We start from the raw sequence: 20,815 nt of genomic DNA on the forward strand, positions 1-20,815 counted from the left end.
CTTAGACACAGTAGCCTGCATTTGCCTGTGTTGAATTCCATAATGGGGATGACAACTACAGAAACAAGTCGCTGACAACTAGTGAGGAACACAGACTCACACAGGAGACTGTATTTTGGTCACGTTGTAGCGATTTTAAGTTTGCTATTATAAATTAAACTTGTTATTGTACTTTAAGATCTTGTTCTTGCTTTTATATAGCAAAACAAGCATTCTTTGTTTTCTATATGATGCTTGAATGTATAGATGAATAAGTGTGGAGTGAATGATAAGAGCAGAGTAAACTATATATCAATAAACAAGTTACCAAATGCTGAATCATGCAGAAAAGGGTGAAGAGGTAAGTCTATACCAGGTAAAGAATAATGGTAAAGAGAAAAGACAAGGTCTACAACATCTCAAAGCTAGAGACTCTGGATACAACCCACACCAAGTGATAATGGAAGATTGTTGTAAAACAGAGTGATTGAAGAGCAACACCTAAATACAATGATATATGAACCTAACCACCTGTCACTATGGAAAAGTACTGAGATTTCAGACAAAGAAGCCACAGAATCAGGAAAGGTGGACCAGTCACCCAACACCAACTTGATAACCCCTATAAAGGGGAGTGACTTAGCAGCAAGAGTGGAGGCAACATTCTGCAAACCACACTGGAAGCACAGACATGTCTGCATGCCCTGCTTCTAAATCTTGTACTTTCTAGGCTGGCCACCTAGTACATGGTACTAAGCAACAGATTTTGATAACTATAACATCTGCAGAGTGATTGAGAGTGAGTGTTTGTATATGAGCACTTTTTTCAGTATTTTAATCAATTAACATGGCATCTTGCCTTATACCCCTTATAAGTTCTCTCTCATTATTTGAGCTAATCGGTAATTTATGCAACAGCATCACTCCCACAATGCACTGCACAAAGCAGCTGACTGCAGGCTTTCACCATGCCAATCACATAAAAGTGAATTTACCTTGCATATAACAATTTTTTGGTATAAAAAGGGTCACCGCATAACAGCGAATTTGCACATACAAATCCCGTGAGGGAAACCTGTATATCTGGATCCAGCCTAAGTGTTTCTTCCCTTATCTCCCTTAGCACAGGGAAGGAGAAGATATGAACTAGATGGATTTTAATTCCTCCAGAACTAGCACTAGTTGGTTGTGCAGGTTGGTCACTAGTACATTATATTAATCATTTAAAGCAAAGTAAGCTTATCCCCAACCTTGGAAAGAGTGTTGTGTTGAGTACTTGGAAAGACTGTTCATTTTCACACTGCTGATATGACATCTGCACACCAGCCCAGACTAGTCTGAATCTTTGCTTCACCCAGTTAATGTCTACATTATTCCATTGCTGTCAGCATCAGTTACAAAGTAGATGCTCAAGGTACTTTGGCATCTATTAAAAGCAAATGAGTATTGTTAGTAATTAATTGACTTGCAGCCTCTTAAAGTGATATTCAAAACTATGCAAAGTTCTTCTCAAAAGCAAATTCATGGGGAAATGTGCAACTCTAGGGTAAAAAGAATTCTTGAAAGTCGGTATTGCTAGAGATTAGGTTAAACCTCATAAAAAAATCCCAATTTCTCAGCTTCTCTATTTGAATTTGCAAAACCCAAATTATTTTTCAAGCCCCCCTCCCCACACAGTGAAACAGTTTCTGGCCAACAACTTCTGATAACATGGTTCTTTTACATTTGTGAATTACATACCATGACCTTAATCCACAAAGGGAATCAAGCACCTAGCCCCCACTGGGCCCTCACAGCTCTGAATTAGTTGTTTAGATGCTAAATAAAAGGCATGGGGAGTTATTTGCCTCTGAGTGGGCATCTAAAGAGTAAGCATGCTGAGTAGTGAGCTGCTTACAGGCAAAGGGCTGAAGCAAAGAAACCCTTGAGGCCAAAGGTGTTTTATAAGCCCCACAGAGGGACAAGGTTTAGGATTTAAATATCTTCTACTTGGGATCCTTAAACCAGCCCCTTGTCCTAAACACAGTTGTCTAAGCCCTTTCTTTCAAATGTGAGCTCACTCTCACTTTAGAAGATGGGAGATGGTGGTACTCCTTCTTTGAGGCCTCACTGGCTAGAACACTCTCCCAGGATGGGGAAAAGGAGGAGGTGGCGGTCTTTGGAAGGCAAGTGACACTATCATTGTGTTTTAATCAGGCCTGATCAAGCAGGTGTCTTCTGAGAATGCCTACCAGACAAAACCCTTTAGGCAAGATAGATCAAAGAAAGTCTAATTTGTGGATCTCAAAAGGACTTAAGTGAGAGCTAAGCATTAATGTGCCTGAGAAGCTTCTGAGCAAACTGGAAATGAAATTTTAGGTGCCTGGAGAATTTTTATGTAGGCAATGACAGAGCAAGAGTCCTGGAATCTAAAGAATCTAAAATAGGTTGAAATGAAGGGACCTGTCTTGCTTGAGTCACACTTCAGATGTCCAAGTCCTTTCATGGATCTTGACCTTTACAATAGATTCAGTTTAGAAAATAACCTTCAATTATGAATCTTTCATCTCTACATAAAGTAGCAGATTACTGGGGTACCACGTAAAAAGGAGTAATATGATCATCCTAACTATACTAGGCACAGACAGCAGCATAGTACTAAGGTAGGAATACAGTGTTTTTCCCACTGTTACAGTAACACAAAAAACACATGTGAATAGAACAGGATTTGGGGTCAGTCAGTTACCATCAAACCTGACTGATAAACACGGAAAAATAGTGATGAGAGACACAAAGTACTTAACAAATTTTAAAAAGCTGTAAAGAAATGCAAATTAATATCTGTATTGGGACCACATTAACCCTGGTTTTAGAGTAAAAACTAAGGTCTCCATCATATTTTTGTTTAACTTAGGTGAAATTATTAGATTTGAAAACATAATGTACTATAAATCTGCTTTATGCTAATTCACAGGACAATCAGAATAAATCACATTTCTTGCAACTGCCCTCTCCTTTTAATGCTGCCTTGAACCTTTCTAACCAGCCTGTCATCAACGCCTTATAACTATATTTTAATCTTTTCATTTAGAAAGTACATCTATTACAAGGCAAGAAAATCAGAGCCAACAGTAAGAGTTCAGTGAACCAAGCCCTCTTTTACAGTCATAATCAATATGGTTATAGAAAACTAAATTCTTTTTGGATATACATGAAATACAACAGGCAGGAATGTGATTTTTTTTTTCCTTCAAAGCTCAGCTCTAAAGAGTACATTTGCTGGTAGCAGAAAAGCTTGACCTTTCATGACTGTTCATAAAAGGATAATTTTCAACATCTGACCTCCCTAATGGATGACAGTCAACAGCTGTTCCATGCAGCAATCACCACCACCTACTGCTTTGCAGTAGAAACCTCTGGAGCTGCAGGCAGTTCCTAGACTAAAGCCTCTAGCAAACAATGGGATCCAGTGCAAAATCCCCAGTCACATTTTCTGCCATGCCCCACATGCATGACAAGAGGTGTGATGGTGGGATCCAGCATGAAATCCCATCATGTCTTGTTGCTAGTCCTGGGGGAAGACTAGGATTATGATCTTAGGTTCCCCCTGAACCAGCAAGTAGCAAACTCCCACAGTGGGGAGCCCTGGCAGCTGATGGGACTCCCAGTTGTGGGGCTGCATCATTTCTGTGGCTGAGAGCCCCAATCTGGCCACATATATTCAATTAATGGAGTGAAGATGAACCAGCTACAAAGCTATTGCATATTTATTATACATGATTGCATTAACATTTGGGTAATAACTTAAGATGTGATTAACTGGCTAATCACATCTTAAGTGTAATGTGTGCCAGGGGCTTTAAAAGTTATTTTATTTACTGCTACTTTTTCTCTAAAGTAGAAACTACAGAATAGGCCTCTCCCATCCACCTCTCCCACAAAACAGAGTTGCGCACACAGAATATTTTCCCAGTTTTGTTTAGTTTTGTGCTCTTTACTGAATATTTCTGGGGTTTGTAGCCCTCCTAGTCTCCGAGTATGGTTTTAAAATATTCCTTAAGCATTTTTATTCAAAGCTGGATTGTAAATGGATGAATCACAAAGTTAATCTCATAACATTTCCCTTATGAAATATGTTCATCTTAAATCTTCAAAGGAGTTTGGAATCAATTAGAGATTTCATAAACATGTGGGTAAAGACAGAGGGATCGGGTGAGGGAGTGGGAGAGGAGGTTGAGGCCAAGCTTTCATTCTGTTATTAAAACACTCAGGAGTTTTATCCAAGGGGGGGAAATACTACTGTGTTTTATAAAACAAATTAGTACCCTGGGACCACCCAGATCACAGAGTCAAATCTACCACTCTTATAAACCTCTTCACAAACTGATCAGACTTCATTTTAAAAAAACAAGCTATATTTATGTCCCCATAACTCCTATTAAGAGGCCATTCCAGAAGCTTTATCCTTACCTGGTTAGATTTTTCCTCAATAGATTTGACCTTCAGGTCCTAACATTTCACATACAACCAACCAAATGAAATACTGTGACAGTTTGGGAACACATCTGATTTCTGGTTGAATTGTTACACTGGAGTTCATTAATGCATCAGCTTCATCCTCAATATTCGCTGAATGAGTTAGTTGTAGGCTATGCTGGGCAATCTTCCAGATTGGGATCAGCTGAGTCCTTAACCTGAATAGCCTAACATTCACATGGGAACCTCTTAAAACAAGGGGATGGCAGTGGCGTAAGAGAAGCTGATTCTATCCAGGTTATGTAGAGAAGGAATGATTGGAGCAGTGAAAAGATTCCCAGCTAAAAGGAAGACATGAAGGACAAAGATGTTAGCAGTTATTATTAGAAGTGTGCATGAACTCTGAGTAGGACCAGCCTTTTGACTCAGACCTAAACAGGGTACAGGGAGCATGGGACAGAAGTCACTGGAGAGCCCATGGCCAGGAAGATAAAATAGAGGACACCTGGGACTCCTGAAAGCATTAACTCAAACCTGAAGAGTGATAACTCAGAAGGCGGTATTTGCATACTTGCTGTTTCTTGCTTTGCCTAGACCTGTATGATCTTTGTCTGAGAGATAGGAGCGGCTGGTTTAAAAATTTTTCTTCAAAATTGCCTGATTTGCTTCAAATGTTTTGAATCCCCGAGGGTTAAACCAGAGTGCACTCTGAGATGCCATAAACCAGAGTGCACACCAAGATGGTGTTTTGAGGACAGTGCACCTGAAAACTGTGGTCTTGTGTGGGTCATTACTGATTTTAGGGGTTCCAAGCACATGCAGAGTCCCATATTCTGGGAATGGCATCAGGTACATGCCTGCGGGCACAGAATCTGACTTGACTAATGTCTGCCAGACCAAGCGACCTAGAAGTATTCAGATTTACATTGGGGCCGACACAGTCGCATTCCTCAATGACATTATGGGTTATACTAGGGTGAAAAGGAGGGGGGCTAAGGTGGAACCAACTGAGCATTTTATAAATGAAATTGATATTTATTTCCCTAGTAAATCTTAATAATAAAACAGTAGACTAAGCAACAGTCCACTTACAATACACTAAGAAAAAAAAGGCCAGTTTAAAAAACTCTGTTATGCCAAAGATGTCTAATACAAAATCCCTAAGCTAGTCAAAACAAGTTTTACCTCCAACTGATGTTGGCATTATTAAAGAAAGCAAAACAATGTAGGTAGAAAAAATTCCCACCACCTATTGTTGCCTATAAACACCAAAAGAATGAGGACAAGTTCTGTAGGGAAAAAAATATAAAGAAACTACTGGGAGCTGCTGAAGACAAAAAAAATCAGAGAAAAGTGTTTTTCCTCTATTGAACCTGTTCTGACATTATTTTCTTTGTGTTGCAAATTTTAGAGTTCATGTCAATAAGGTGTTTGGGATCTGGCTTTCGATTCCTCATCTGTTTGTATATACAGTCTTATCTGATTGTACCAAGCTTTCCTGTGGTCCTAGTCTCAAGTGCCCAATTACCCTCCCCAGGCAATGTCCGGGATGTGGTGACAATGTCCAATGTTTATTAAATGACTCTAGCAAAGAAATGTGGCAGCATTTCATGGTTGTATAGTCTCTCAAAGTCTCTACACATTTTTCTCAGCTGTATACTGGTTGACAATAGAAGCAAAAGGATACCCCTTTCTTAGTGGCAGTAAAGTTAATTGGATGCAGTTTCATAGTTCTAACATCATTGTCAGCAAATTTATGTGTCTAACAGCAGCATCGTAAGACTCCAATTAGGAACCTGTACTCCTGCTTAATCTATTGTTAGTCTAGCCAGCTAAGCTTCTTTTCCAATTTTCAATGGGGTCAAATTCAGCGTTACATTAAGTGGGTGTAAGACTGACTTTTTGGTGGCATATGACTAAACCAGACAACCTGTATCACCTTATCCTGGCTTATTTCTCTTCAGGAGTAAGTATAGCTCCCATAAACACTATTCTCCACTGCAAAAATTTTGACTCGAGACATTTGCCGTAGCTATGAAATTTTGTAGAAGCTCTTCCCTTTCATTACATCTAAGCTTTGGGTTAGCACTAATTACTGCTATACCTTTTTCCTGACCTGTGAAGATTAAACAAAATCTGTCTCTGCACATTGCTCGGGTAGACAAAATGTTCCTTACCATTGATTTTCATTCTTAGCACTCTCACCATATATGGATGCAACATCAACAATGCAATTACTCCTCAGACACTTCGAAGGGATTTTTATGCTTTTTGACAAAGATCATTCAACCAACAATTCTAGCTTGAACTAAATGAAGAAGTCATGCTATAAAAGAGGACTAAAGGACAGCAGAAAAATATAAGGCTGCTGTCCATTTCCAGACCTGATTTTTTTTTTGTAGACACAGGTTGAAGCAACATTCAAAGCAATATAAAGGAAGCTGCTATCTTATGTACTTTCTTGTCTCAAGAAGTTTTAAGTCTAGGTCACTTAAAATCAGAAATATCAGTTTTAGTCTCCTCAAACACAGGCTCAATATGCTTCTTCTATTGATTTTCACATACTTCCCTTTCTACAAATCACTCTAGCATTAAATACTCCTTTGATTGCTCCCTCTGGAAAATACTCTTGCATATGTAGATCAGAATGTATCTGGTGCATTCCACACCTGCAGTACCTTCACAGTGCGTTCACAATTGCCAAAAATACTTCTGCAGGATGGAAGACAAAGCTTTTAGAAACAGCCACCAACTACCATATTAATGGAGACTCTCATAACTAAATATATAAATAACATCATCTTGAAATGGATTTTCCTTAGTTCTTTCGCAATCTTGTAGTTGAAGACTGAGTAAATTCTCTCCCCATTTAAAAAAAAGAAACAAAACAAAGCTCTGGTAATTATTAATGATTGCTTTTATACATTTCCTTATCTTTATGCAAACAGTTGACTTGTTTGGTGCAGCTTGAATGAAAAAAAGCACCAAACAAGCATTTGTTGATTTGTGTTAAAACTCTGGAAACCTGTGGTTTTTGGAATGGTTTGCTGTTATGGGATGTTATAGGCCTCATCCTCATGAGGAAACTAGCTGCCTAGTTTTTATAATGCATATTCCAGAGTGACTCCCTGTTGAATTATTCCTCCTCCCACAACAGTTATGCCAATTCATTTCTCCATGTAGACAAGGCCCCAGTCTTTAGATACGCAATTAAGACGACTGCAAACTCAGAGCTGGAAGAATGATTTTGGCTGTGTTTACAGAGTACTTGGCATTGTAGAAGCAAGGGGGAAAAAAAGAAAGAAAGGTAACCTTGGTAAAGCAGGGAGGCATAGTCCTACATGCCCTCTTTTCTTGAAACATTAGTGATTAAATAGCTCAAAAAGTTCCATTTTTTAAAGAAGAGTCCCTGCAGGATTCAGAACATGCTGCCCACTGCACACCGCCAAACTAGTATAAAGACATAACTTTAAAAGCACTGCTCTTGCCAGCTCCATTTGCATCTGAGGGATATAGGTCTGAGAACCAGTGCCGTTCCCCCACCATCCTACAAGGTCTAAAAATAGGTTAAAATGCCAAAAACAATTTCTCTGATGGCCAGGATCTATTCCATCCCTACTCTCCAAACACTGACATTCCAATGCTTGCTGACTTTACACACACACATTAGGGGTCCTGCTCGAAGAAGCTATTGGATATTAAGTTAGTTTGCAGATCCTGTATAACTTGAGTGCTAAGAACAATTTCCCAGACAGAATGAGAGAAAGGTAAAATGAAACAAAACAAAAAAGAAACATTTCACAAGAATCTCTGTTGTTGTGATTTTTCAGCCCTTTGAGAAAGCAGGGAAGAAAAAGAAAAAGTACTCCTGGTGTATGTTTAAGATAACTACAAAGGAAATAGTTTCATTGGTGGAACTGAAGTGTTTTGATGGCATTTTCTGTTTGCCTTGCTAATCTGACAGATATTGATGGATAATTTAGAAAGGCCAACTTTATTCTAAAAGAAAACACTGCTTCTCATACACCTTATAGCCAGATGTTTTGCTAGGTTCCTAATAGATATCAAAGCTTTCTTTCAATACATGGAAATTACATTTTATAATAGCTGAGATGTGTCAGCTGGCAGCAGCGGATCACTGTCCAAAACCATAGGGTCCTCCATGTGGTGTAACATTGTGCAGCCATGAGGATACAGCCTACTTTGTGGATTGTCTACCACAGTCATCTACACTGCTGTTCTTTCCACTAGTCTCCATTAGTAATAATTCCTTCTAAAAACTGATCATTTTTAGATTTACTGTTTAGAGGACTCCTACCATATGGGAGGACTTGACTTCCTCATCAAGTTGTATGAGGACTGTAAGTGCCAAGGATCTGTTTGGATTAAAGAAGTTGGGCCCTTACTTAATGGGGCTGATGTTTTCAATGGGTTTTAGAGCTTTTGGCTTAAGCTGCTCCACTTCCCAACACAGAACCAGTAGTGTAGATGAATGCAGCGGACAAAGTGAGCTATACTCTTGTCAATACATTGTTACACCACATGGATTTCATAGATTTCTAGGAGACATGGGAGACCCTATGGTTTTTGACAGGCATTCCCCATCAACTGCCATATCAGAAAAATGAAAACTATAGTGTTTCCTTTTGGATTGTTATTTGTATAATGGGAAACAAGACTTAACCCAGATGTGTCTACTAATCTCATTCAGGAATGAGAATCCCTGAATTTTAAACGTAATCCAAGCCTTCCTACAAGACACTGGTGATGAGTGGACATGCTTTACACATAAACCCACTAATATTTCCTAATACAAGCGGAGCATATGCACTGTAACTGATTCTGGTTCCCCAAGTGAGATAGTTTGGATGTTTCTATAATATACTGCACGGTGCAATATAAAATGTACAGTAAGAGTCTGCCAGTGAAACGTGTCTCTTCAGAGTTAAATACTCACTTACAGGGGCCCATTCTGTGTTAAGAGCTCCTCTTCCTTATAGTAAAACAAGTTATAACAAAAACACAGAGAAGGCTGGCACCTACCATAACCCACAACCTTAACAGAAGAAAAAAAAATCTGGACATTGATTTAAAATGGTATACATTTATGTACTGGACCTGAAAACTGATGTTTTTCTAGGTGAACTCTCATCTCTCCAATGTGGAATCCAATTCATGTCAATAGGCCAGCAACCAATGGCTGCAGTGTCCTCATGTGAACAAGACTGAAAGTCTGGGGACTGGCGATCAATTTTCATGAATTGTAACCATTCATTACAAAAAACAAAAGAAAAATAAAAATAACTGTGAATTTGGAATGGGGGAAGGGTGGAGAGGAACAGGGAAAGACATTCTGAAAAAGGAAACGGGAAATACATATTCAGTCTTTAAAAACATCTTTATTTTGATTATGTGGCTACAATTTTAATCCATTGATGCTTACAGTTAAATTGTTCCCAATAAATTTCATATCTTGCCATGTAAACCAGTGCATTCTCTATTAAACTGCTGTACAAGAACTTTTATAAAATACAGATTAACTGACATTTTCATCTGTACACTATCCTGGATTAGTGCACTAATATATCAATTAAAAAGACAAGACAATGTTGGCAAAACCCATTACCGTTCTAATACGGATTAGTACAAAATGGCACTACAAAGAAAAAGGCTGCAAGTGTAGCCAAACTTCTGAGCCAGCTGAATCAGTTCTACTGATTGGGGTCTTACCTCTAAACACCAAGACTCTGAATTAAACTCTTAGTCCTCCTCCCCTGGTTGTCAAGAAAAATGCATTTTTGCAAACTGGACCTGTTGTACTATTTTAGAAGCTGAATCATGGCAGCAGCCTCAGATGAATGGCATTCAAGTGCAGTTAAAGAAGCAGGGAATTTTCACTATTCCCAATATCATATTTTGATCCATAAGAAATTAGAGCTAGATTTTCTTTTAGTTGCATTCACTTATGTACACTTATTTTATAGATACAGGTGTGCATAAGTTAGGTGCACAAAATGCCAAGTCCTATTTCTAATTTCAAGAATCAAATCAAAAGGTCTCTGTTCATAAATTATACTATCAACCATATCTTTACAGCAGGCTTTTCTAGGCATGCTGGTGTTTAGTGCCAGGTAGAGAAATATGAAATGTCTGAAAGATTTCTCAGGCAAACAAAGTAAAGGCTTAATCCAAAGCCTTCAACAGTAAGGACTGATTACATTTATATTAGCAACCTGTATTTTACTCGGAATGACCCATAGCAAATAGTCAGTTGACTTAATTAGTTCAAACATAATTTGAAAGACAAATGTGTTGCCTCAAGGACAGTAATGAGTTCAAGAACATTTGATTTGATGAGGCAACACTTAAATATTCCCTCCCCCCAGAAAAGTTATGCTCAACTTAAATCAGAATGGTTGATTAGCTCCCACATTTAGGAGTTTTTAATGTCCTTACGTTTAACAACAATACAGTAATTTATAAAGTTGACCAACTGTCCTTGCAAGACAGCAATCACAGTCCAAGACTGTAAGGAAGTTATATGAGCTTGCAATACTGAGGAAAAAAAAGGTCACCTCTCAGGTTTAAAAAAAATTGTTTTATAAAAAGCAAAAACTATAAAGTATGCAATCATTATTTACTCAACAGCTTCACAATGAGAAACCATGATTGTAGCAGTTTCCTTGCATAATTTAAATATCAATTTCAATGGTCTTTCCACAATCTTATTTTGTAGATAACCATATGATGAGTCCAAGAACCAATGCTCCAACCGCCAGTATAAGAGCAAGGATACACATTTTCTTTCGTGACTTGTGCTGTCAAAAGAAAGAGGGAAAAAAAAAAAACTTGATTGTTGTACAATTTTCAGGATTAGAAATAATTGCTTCTATGACTTTAGTCATGCAACCTAAATGACTGCATACTTAGATAATTGGAAATGTCAAAAAGCAAAAGTCATTCAGGAAACAATGGAAGTAATAGCTTTGCTCCTTAACTTTCGGGATAGTCTGTTGTTTTCAGCAGGGGGAAGAGGACCATGGGGGTGAACAGAGATCAGGGGAGGAAGGGAGTTGCCCTGTTGAAAAAGGGCAACAGACAAACTTTAATGACAGCGCATGCGGTGGCTGCCACAGTGAAAGGCTCAGAAAGTCAGGGAAAGGCAAGGTATATGCCTTATCCTTCTGTAGTGGCTAGACTTTAGAAGGGAGGCATTTTATACAGTGAAAGAGGCAGCAGTCCTGCAGAAAAACAGCATGCAATTATGTTAACTAAGGACTATATTGTCATACTATTAGAAAAGGGGGGATGAGCAAGTTAAAGTTATACCCATCATCTTAATTCTGATAACTGCCCAACTTTTGCATTTTTGACTTTTGCAAGCAGACATCTTGGCAGCATTATAATGATGACCACGTGAACTGGCAACTTTAAAATCCAGCACACAGACCAATCACTGGAGCTAATGGAATAACTGATACCAAGAAAAAGCTGTCATCCTCTATGGGAATCCAGCACTAGAGGAAGAACATTTACCACTAGATTTTCATAGATATTTGATTGCAGGAGAGGAACGGCAACACTTCAGTCTTGGCTTTACAAGACAGATGGAACGGACAGATCTAGTGGACAGATATTTCTCGTGGAAATACTTCTAGTGAGACAGCTCTAATGGACAGATATTTCTGTCTACTTCCTCCCCAAGCTTCACCACTTCAGGAACTGTGCTAGGCTACATTGGACAGTGTCCCAGTCCTGTGTCTCTCATTTCTGGTTTCTTGTCCCAATCCCATTCTCCTCACCTACCCAGTCCCACTCTCCAATCATCAGACTTCTCTTCCCCGTTAATCTTCTTGACTGGTCAGTCAAAGTCTCCTTTTTCAGGCTTTCTGTCTGAAGGCATGGACAGATGACACATTTACACCAGTGTAATCTATTTCACTCTGGTGTAACAAAGCAGCAGACAGATGACAAACCAGGGTAACTTCACACAATCCAGTGGAGAATTACCCTTGGAATGATCAAGGCAAAACTCTACTCATTTAGGTCCATTGCCATTCTGGTTTGCTAAAAGTGAAAGGGCTATTACCAGCCCCAACAAGTGCCTTAAGGCAAAGCACTGTAATAGCAGTCAACTGTGGTCTCTGACATTCATTTGAAGGCACAATGGGATCCGATCAACAATCCCAAGAACTGTACCTCCTTCCATGCCACATGTGCATGGCAAGAGATGTGACTGTGATATCAGGGATCAGATTCTAACTGAACCAGCAATTTGGGTGCCCAGCTGGCTTTGAAGCTTGAATCCTGGTGCAGTCCCTGCCAGCCCAAGGCAGATTGGGACAGCACTGGGTGGGGCTGAAACTTCAGGACAGTCCCTATCCTGCTCAGGATCAGTTCATCAGAACTGTTGCTGGGCTGACACCCTGGGGTGGTCCCTTTCACACATTCCATTTAAGGCATGATGGAAACCAGACAGAGTTAATAAACATGTTGTATAATTTTTTTTTATAGTTGGTTTCCCATTTTATTGCACCATTAATCCCCTAAAATGTGTCCACTTTACACTTTGAGAGACATGATTAACCTGATCACATCTTAAGTGTCACATCTGCCTGGGGTCTGTGTGAACTACTCCAGGATTGTTGCACCACTTTGTGTTCCTAATCCCTATGCAATTTTCACCTGTTACAAAACAGATGTAAACTGCACTGGGTACGTGTTCACCAGTCCATGCCCAGAGGCCCATTATCACTTCCTGGAGCCTGAATCCTTATTCTCCCATTCCTCCCCACAAGATTCCTGTCAAATTTAATCATTCTTTCTCCCTAGCCAACTTCATGTTTTCTCCCTCTGTCATTTCACTAACTGGCTGTCATGCCCATATTCCTTGCCCAAACAAGTCTAGCCTCCTTCCAACTATCAATCACAGCCTCACACTCCCAAACACTGTTTCTTCTCTCTATACTCCTTATAGGGCCATCCTACTACTGCACTCCCCTCCGTCATCTCCTTCCACCTCTGATCCAACTTGCTTCCTCTGCATTTAAATTAGGCCAACCTTTCCACTGTGGGGCAGAGAGCTCAATGAGGGTACAGAAGGGACAGGCATTCCTGCTTCAATCTCAGTTTCTGGCCTAACTCAAAGCATCCATTATGGGGAAAATACAGCGCTGTCCTTCTTGGTCTGGGTTGCAGCATGCTCACTTGATCTCTGTGCAAAAGGAAGGTGGTAGATGCACAACCTGGTAGGAGCTGTGAGGAGAGGGAACTCATTCATTTGCTTTGGGGACAAAGTGCATCCAGCTGCATCAGAACTAGCCTGTTGAGCCCTTCAATACTCCTCAGTGAGGATTGAACGGGACGACATTTGAGCATCTGAAAAAGGAGCCTCTACTGAACAAAGATTGCAGGAGACTGGGAAGAATGGAGAAAAGGTATTGTTACTTCAGAGGTGCTCCAATGGTCGGTGTGGCCTCAGGACTGACTGAACCCATCTGATACGATTTTTCAGGGACTTAGAACTTAGCTAAGTTTGGATATATTTTCATGGGAACCACAAAAAAAGCACAGCCCCGAATAAAAGGCCACGCCTGTCATATATTTCAAGTATCTGCTCTAAAACACGTCAGAATAGAGCTGCTACCAGAGTGGTCGCCAAAATGTTTTAATCTGACTTAAAAATAAAAATCTGTTTTCCATTAGAAAAATGGAAGGGATGAGCTGTTTGGCTGAAATTAAAAAAGACATCTCTCATGGAAAAAAATAGCTGGAATAGTTAGTTTGGCAAAGCTATAAAAAACTGAAAGCAGTGTCCCAGAAATCAGAAGTGTCAGGCTACTTTAATAATGGTTAGTGTTACCAGCCTCACCTATAAACACATCTTACAGAACTTATATATCCTGTTTTTCCCACCGTAGAAATGAGGGAACAGTCCTTCAAATTGGAGTATAATGACATTTTCCCATCATTTCTTTTGCCTAGCTATTACTTCAACATGTTATATAAGGTTTAAAATGTAAATACTAAGTTTAGTCGAGGAGGAGAGCTTATTAGTAATAAGTTCTTTCTAACGATGCCAAAATCCATGAAACCTTAAAAACTCATTCATAAAGGTTCTCTTTGAAGGTCTGAGGACAGGGAGGAAAACAGATGGGAGTCTAGAAAACTATGAAGTCAATTTAGGGACTGTGCAATCTGTGGGATATATAGCCTCAGTAAGCAAAAAGTTGATGTGCACAACAGGGATATGCCATCAAAGCAGTACCCCTACTACCTGGCCCTTTAATTTAGAGGAGTGATTCTAAATCAGGGTGCTGCAATAATCTGGGACACCTTGAGCTCCTTGCAGCAGAGGGCGTCACATAAAATTAGCATCATTAGGTGTGCTATTCTGTCTCTTCCTAAACTCAGATCCTTGAAAAAGCCTTCAAGCTTTTTTTCTTTTTAATAAACTATAAAACAGATTGGAATAGTAACCTGGACATAACAGAAACCTTGACAACCAAAATGATCTGTTATTGACTACTGACTGACCATTAACACTGATACTACCTGATAGCCTGCTGCTCTTGAAAGCTGCTGGTTTGCTTGCTGGACATGGACCTCAGCATTTTCTACGTTGGCTTCTATGCTGTCTTTATTGTGAGAGAAAACCAAAAAAAGAAAAAAAACAGTTTTTCAATTAAAGTCTAAGCTAATAAAGCCTGATGTGGTGATCAACCATGTTACTAATTAACGATGATTAAACGTATTGCAAATCTGTTTTTTTTAGAATCCCAGAGAAGACATTTGCTTTTTAAAAGAAATTCTAGTAGCTTTTCCCTTGAATTGCTATATGTAGCTGATCAAATCAAACATTTCATTCAAAGAAAGCCACCACTAATTAAATTAGTAACGCAGTATAAAGTAGTCCTATATAACCACCTCACTCAAAAGCAAAATGAAAATATGGTCTCGTAACAGGTTAAGAGATCTGCATCTCCTAAAAAAGCATGGACCAAACTGTATTTTATAAACACAATAGCTGGAACACCAACATATATGCAGACCAGTCGTTTAATGCTTATGGTTTACCTTCAAGGACATGACGACTTTTTACTACTGCTTTGTGAGTTCTCATTTTCATATTTCATATATGTAATGTATCAATGCCAAAACTAACTTCTGAACCACACAGGGTATTCAAAAGTTCCCTTCATGTTTCATAACTTTCTAATTCAGGCATTGGGTGGGAGTGGGCTGCGCCTGGGATATGAACTAAGGAGGAAAATTTCTTGCATGTTGATTTTTCTCCCCCACACAAGATGGATTTGAGTCAGTGAAGAACTTAGAAGGCCTTGTGGATCAGTAATTACTCAGACAAGTTATGGGGACCAAAAAATCATCAGCAAGGCCATGAATGCTGGATAAAAGGTGTATTGTTTTAATTAGAAATACCTACCTACATGGGAAAAGTTTACCAGTGTTTTTATACTGCTATGCTGATTTAACTTCCTGTGTGGATGGTCTTTCAAAGTAACAGTGACTTTTTTTGATTTAACTTAATTAGTTTTGGCTCTCATAACTGCAAAGGGCATGTGTATGCATGTGCACGCTTTCATATTTTCGTTCTGCTCTAACAGATCATCCAGCAATCTCCCTCTAGCTAAAGAAAAACAGGCTGCCCCTTAAGTACCTAAGAAGTCTTTCCTCTGATAGTGGCCAAAGTAGATGCTATACAGGGAAAGCACTGAACCAGATCTCTAGAGTGATTTAGTACCCCACTTTATTGGTTTAGCGATACCAGAGGAAACATCTTCCTTATCTTAAATTCAGACTGTCTCATGAAATGAGACGTACCAACTGTTCACTGAAACCAAATCACTCTGCTTTCTGGAAAAGCAAGACTTCACTATTAAAACAGAGATGCATAAATGTTATGAAGTGACGTGTTAACTTCCTTTAACCACTGGGCTGTTATTCTTAAATTTTCCCCCCAGTGTTTACTTCAACACAAATTCCATAAAAAGTGTTCAAAAATACTTTCACGGAGCTTACCTATCACATCTCCTTGTTCATGAATCATCATTCCTAGGTCTTTAAATATTTCATTAATATCCATAATATCTGCCTACAGGAAGAAATAACAAATTATGATCAGTGAACGTAACAGGAAATTTCTGTACCTAGGGGAAATTTTCATAGATTCATAGACGTTTGGGCTGGAAGGAACCTTAGCAGTTCATCAAGTCCAACCCCCTGTCCTGGGCAGGAAAGAGCATTGGGGTCAGATGACCGCAGTCAGGGCTAGCCTCCTCTTAAAGATACCTGCCCTCACCCCCAGTAGAGGAGAGCACCACCTCCCTTGGAAGCCCAATCGATAGACATTTGGTTCTTAAAATACAATGAATATTTAATTACAAGGTATAAAATACAAGGGATATAAAAAGTATAAGAGACGATTATTTGAATACAGTAAAAGCTCTGTTATCTGGCATCCCCCGGGAGCATGCCCGCTTCTGAGATGCCGGATAGCGCAGCTTTTACTGTATATTCAAGATTTTCCTATCTGCTTACACCTCAACTGAATCCAGGAGGTTTAATAAAGCAGGGCAGCACTTAATGGATCAGTGAAACATTGTTTTCATATATAAAGTTCTTCCTTTGCCATGTGATAGCAATTTTTGCTTTTAAAAAATAATTACTAACCTCTCAACACAATTCTCCCCCTGATTAACTGCCAGTACTAGCTACATTAAGACATGCTTTTTGGAAGCATTATAAAAGTGTTGTCAAGACTGCTGTATTCTAAATATGTACAGTGCTGTCTTGCTTACCTCAAGCTGCCTGATGGAAGACTCTCTCTCCTCAATAAGACGAAGATCATCTTCTGTAATTTCTTCATCTTGCACTTGTGCTTGAGGTTGACTAGGAGGGAGGTGAAAATAATAATGAAAAAGGAACAATCAGCCCAACTAAATTCTTATTAAGACCAAGGTTAGGATACATTTTACAACAGAAAACTATACAAAGATATATATCACTTGCTCTTACTAGCATTCACTTATCCATATGCTTTTGCATATATTTTACCCTTGAAAAAATCTAGGAGCAGCTGATGCAAAAAACCTAAATCCTCAGGGTGTTGTACATGTACACTTTAAAGGATTTTGACATATTAGGCTCCTATGTCTGTTTAGCTGGCTGCTGAATATTTTCTAATGAAGAGACTGACAGACAAAAATATTTACATGGGTGTAGTTGGTATTATTTCAGTGTAAAAAAAAAAAAACCAACACAAACCCCTATTCTGGAGTAACTTTAGCCCAATAAGGTGGCAAACTACCCCATGAGAATAAGAGGTCAAGCTTTAATGGTTTAAAAGTTACACTAGTTAGAATTTCATCTATTTGCATCCAACCCAGGATAACCATTTACTAAAGGCAACCAAGGCTAGTAACTCCTCCTTTGCTATCTAGCAGTGAGGAGCAATTAAAACAGTCTATTTTGTCACTTAGCCCAGGCACAGATGTTTGATCTTGGCATAACTTGCATTCACATACAAAGCTGTTGCAAACTTTATAGGAATGTGTGTTCCTCTATCCATCCCCTGGATCCACATAAAGGGAATGCTTTTTTAGATTTGCATTCTTAACTGCAAGTGTGTCATGTAAAGTTAAAATTCATTTCTAAGTACAGATGCCCAAGTTAAGACAGCCTGAGAATGAGAAGCTGCTTTTAGAGAAGGCAGGTATTCAGTCTAAACCTTAAATATCTTGATTCAAATTTCAGAGACTTAGATATCCAAATTCAGAAGGATAAAAGAAAAGGCTATGCTGCTTTAAATCACGGTCTACTACAGGGGCAGTTGAATGAAAGCTAACTACTACTGCTTCTCGCTTCAGAAAATCCTAGCATGCCAGAAGGATCATCACTGAATTTAAATTGCTGTTTTAAAAACAAACAAACAAACAAACCTGGCTATGCAAAAATTATGTTCTTATGCTTGCAGATTTTTAGTTAGCAGTACTGTTAATACACATGCACTCTTCCTCCCATCTGCACTGTTTTATCTTGTGCTTGGTGTTTTCGTTACTGAAAACAAACCAGAGGGAGAGCAAATGGGTGAAGTTTCTGTTTGGGGCACTTAAATTAGTCAAAGCTGAGCAGCAACCTTGGACAAAAATTGACAGTGGAACCAGCACCCCAGGATGCCTTGAGATCCTTTCAAGAGTGATATGGTGTCATGTAATGCTAGTACTGTCAGATGTACAAACATGATTCATAAGATAAACCCAAAGATCTCATCTAGAAATCCAAAGTGTTAAAAATATTGGGCACCTATACACGTTGGATGTGTTGGAGCAAACTCAGGGACTTTATTTAGGAACAGACTTAGCAAAAGCTGTACAAGCCAGACCAGAATCCAGAGTATGCACGGAGGGGTGGCTAGCCTCCATCAAAATCCATGTTATTTTGGCTTCACTGCCATTGTTACTGGAGGCAGGAAAACTAAGCCAGGCCAAGTATGTCACAGTCATGCCAATGTGGAAAGTCATAACCTATCATTAACTCTGCCACAAGAACTCAGGGGTGGAGACCTTTCCAACCAGCATGCTTCAGCAGCCTGTGTTACATATATTCAGCATCCCTGTGCTTCAAAATGGCAGTAGGAGTGCTTTAATTAGTTAGTTGAATTAGCTTTAAAGCACTTTCGCCACCATTTTGAAGCACAGGATGCTGAATGAATGTGATGCTGTAGGCAATTCAATTAAAGTGCCCCCTTCCCCCAACCTGGAGCACGTGTAAAGATGCCCATTTTGATCTGTTGTGGGTTTTCTGAGTCCTTTGCAACAGAAACATTGCTGTACTACTTTTCTGTAGTCTGAAAACTGAGTAAGAGTTCAGAGCTGTCATTGCCAAGGGGTGTCTTGAGTCTAACATGGGATGCCATGAGTCTGAAAAAGGGTAAGAACCACTAGATTCACAGGATTAGAAACCAGAACTGCCATGAGAATTGGGGTGAAAAATGATTTCTCATTTTATGATTTATAGTCCACAGATATTGTAGACTTAACAATAAATCACAAATACAATGATATTCACACCTCATTTGCACCTGAGTGTTCCCATCCCTCAGCATAGGAACTTTATTTTGGAACAGACTTCAGCAAAGGCTGTACAAGCCAGACCAGAATCCAGACTAGCCTGCACCAAGATCCGTGTTATTTTGACTTTGCTGCCATTGTTACCAGAGACAGGAAAATTAAGCCAAGCCAAGTATGCCACAGTCATGCCCATGTGGAAATTCATAATCTATCATTAACTATGCCACAAGAACTCAGGGGTGGAGGCCTTACTATAACTTACAAACCTCTTCCAGCATTTTGCTTATATCTCAGTTCACGCTAACTTGCAAACAGATGTTTGAGAGAAGGAGAGGCATTAGGAGTGTCAGATGCCACGGCAATGTTAGCAACATTAGATTTGCAAACATGATTCACAAGATAAAAGCGACATTTCAAAGGAATTCATAGTGTTAAAACCATTCTGCCCTGTTGTGGGCTTTCTGAGCTCTTCATAACAGAAGAACTGTTCTGTTTTTCTGTAGTCAAAACATGAATGAAAACCAAAAGTTGACATTTACTTACGGGTGCCTCAAGCCTATCAAAGTTAGAACCATTGATAAAGGGATATGAAGTTAATCTGATAAATATAATTCTGTTTTGTACAGTATCTAGCACCAGTATGTCCTCACTCTTGTTTGAGGGTCTTCTGGCTTTACTGCAAGAAAAATTTTACTTGTATTAACTAGGGGTGCACCGATAAAGATTTTCTGGGCCGATACCAATGGCTGATTATTAACAACTCATATTGACTGATACCAATCCAATTGCCAATATGCAGCACAGCAGCTTGAAGAGCAGAGTCCAGCTGGTAAGTCTGTTGAAAGGGAAGAGGTGTGGGGAGAGTGAGGGGGTGCAGACTGAGGCCCCCATGATGAGGGAGGAGAGGGGCTGGGACAAGCACTGCCCAGCTGGAGCAGGGTGCAGGACACAGCCACGAGCCCCCATCCAAGAGCAGCTGCTGCCTGCCCCAAGCTCAACCCTGGCCCAGCACCCCACCAGGAAGAGCTCAGGGCCACCCCCAGCCCTAGTGGCAGCCCACATTCACCCCATGCACAGATCCAGGGGGCATATGCCCTCCTTGTCTCGTTCAGGGTAGCACGCAGCAGCAGGATCCCCTTCCTTCCTCCCTGCAGGAGCAGCTCATGACACTGTCCCATGTCTTGCCTGGGGAGCGCCTGCCCCTACCCCTACCCCAGTCTCTCCTGCACTATGGGGGTCTCAGTCTGCACACACATACCCAGCCCAGGCAGTGATAAGGAAAGCGGATTGAA

General features: G+C 39.7%; 1 protein-coding gene and 1 long non-coding RNA gene across 3 annotated transcripts in view; one reads left to right on the forward strand and one right to left on the reverse strand.

Moving 5' to 3' along the window:
* Positions 1-454: 454 nt before the first annotated feature.
* LOC109312023 lies at positions 455-16,329 on the forward strand. The gene is made up of 3 exons (XR_002101688.1): positions 455-630; positions 9,001-9,017; positions 16,318-16,329. It is a non-coding gene; the product is annotated as an uncharacterized LOC109312023 (long non-coding RNA).
* The window catches only part of STX7 (syntaxin 7), a 42,728-nt gene continuing 31,726 nt past the window's right edge, over positions 9,814-20,815 (reverse strand). Inside the window, exons 6-9 of one of the 2 annotated variants that reach the window (XM_019538058.1) lie at positions 17,253-17,343; positions 16,474-16,546; positions 14,989-15,071; positions 9,814-11,252 (exon numbers count right to left, since the gene is read on the reverse strand). In XM_019538058.1, coding sequence (XP_019393603.1) covers positions 11,160-11,252; positions 14,989-15,071; positions 16,474-16,546; positions 17,253-17,343 — 340 coding nt within the window. In that variant the 3' untranslated portion in view covers positions 9,814-11,159. The other variant, XM_019538059.1, reaches the window with a different exon arrangement.

Source organism: Crocodylus porosus, unplaced genomic scaffold (assembly GCF_001723895.1).
Source record: "Crocodylus porosus isolate Cpor-Errol unplaced genomic scaffold, CroPor_comp1, whole genome shotgun sequence".
In the NCBI taxonomy this organism is placed as follows: domain Eukaryota; kingdom Metazoa; phylum Chordata; order Crocodylia; family Crocodylidae; genus Crocodylus; species Crocodylus porosus.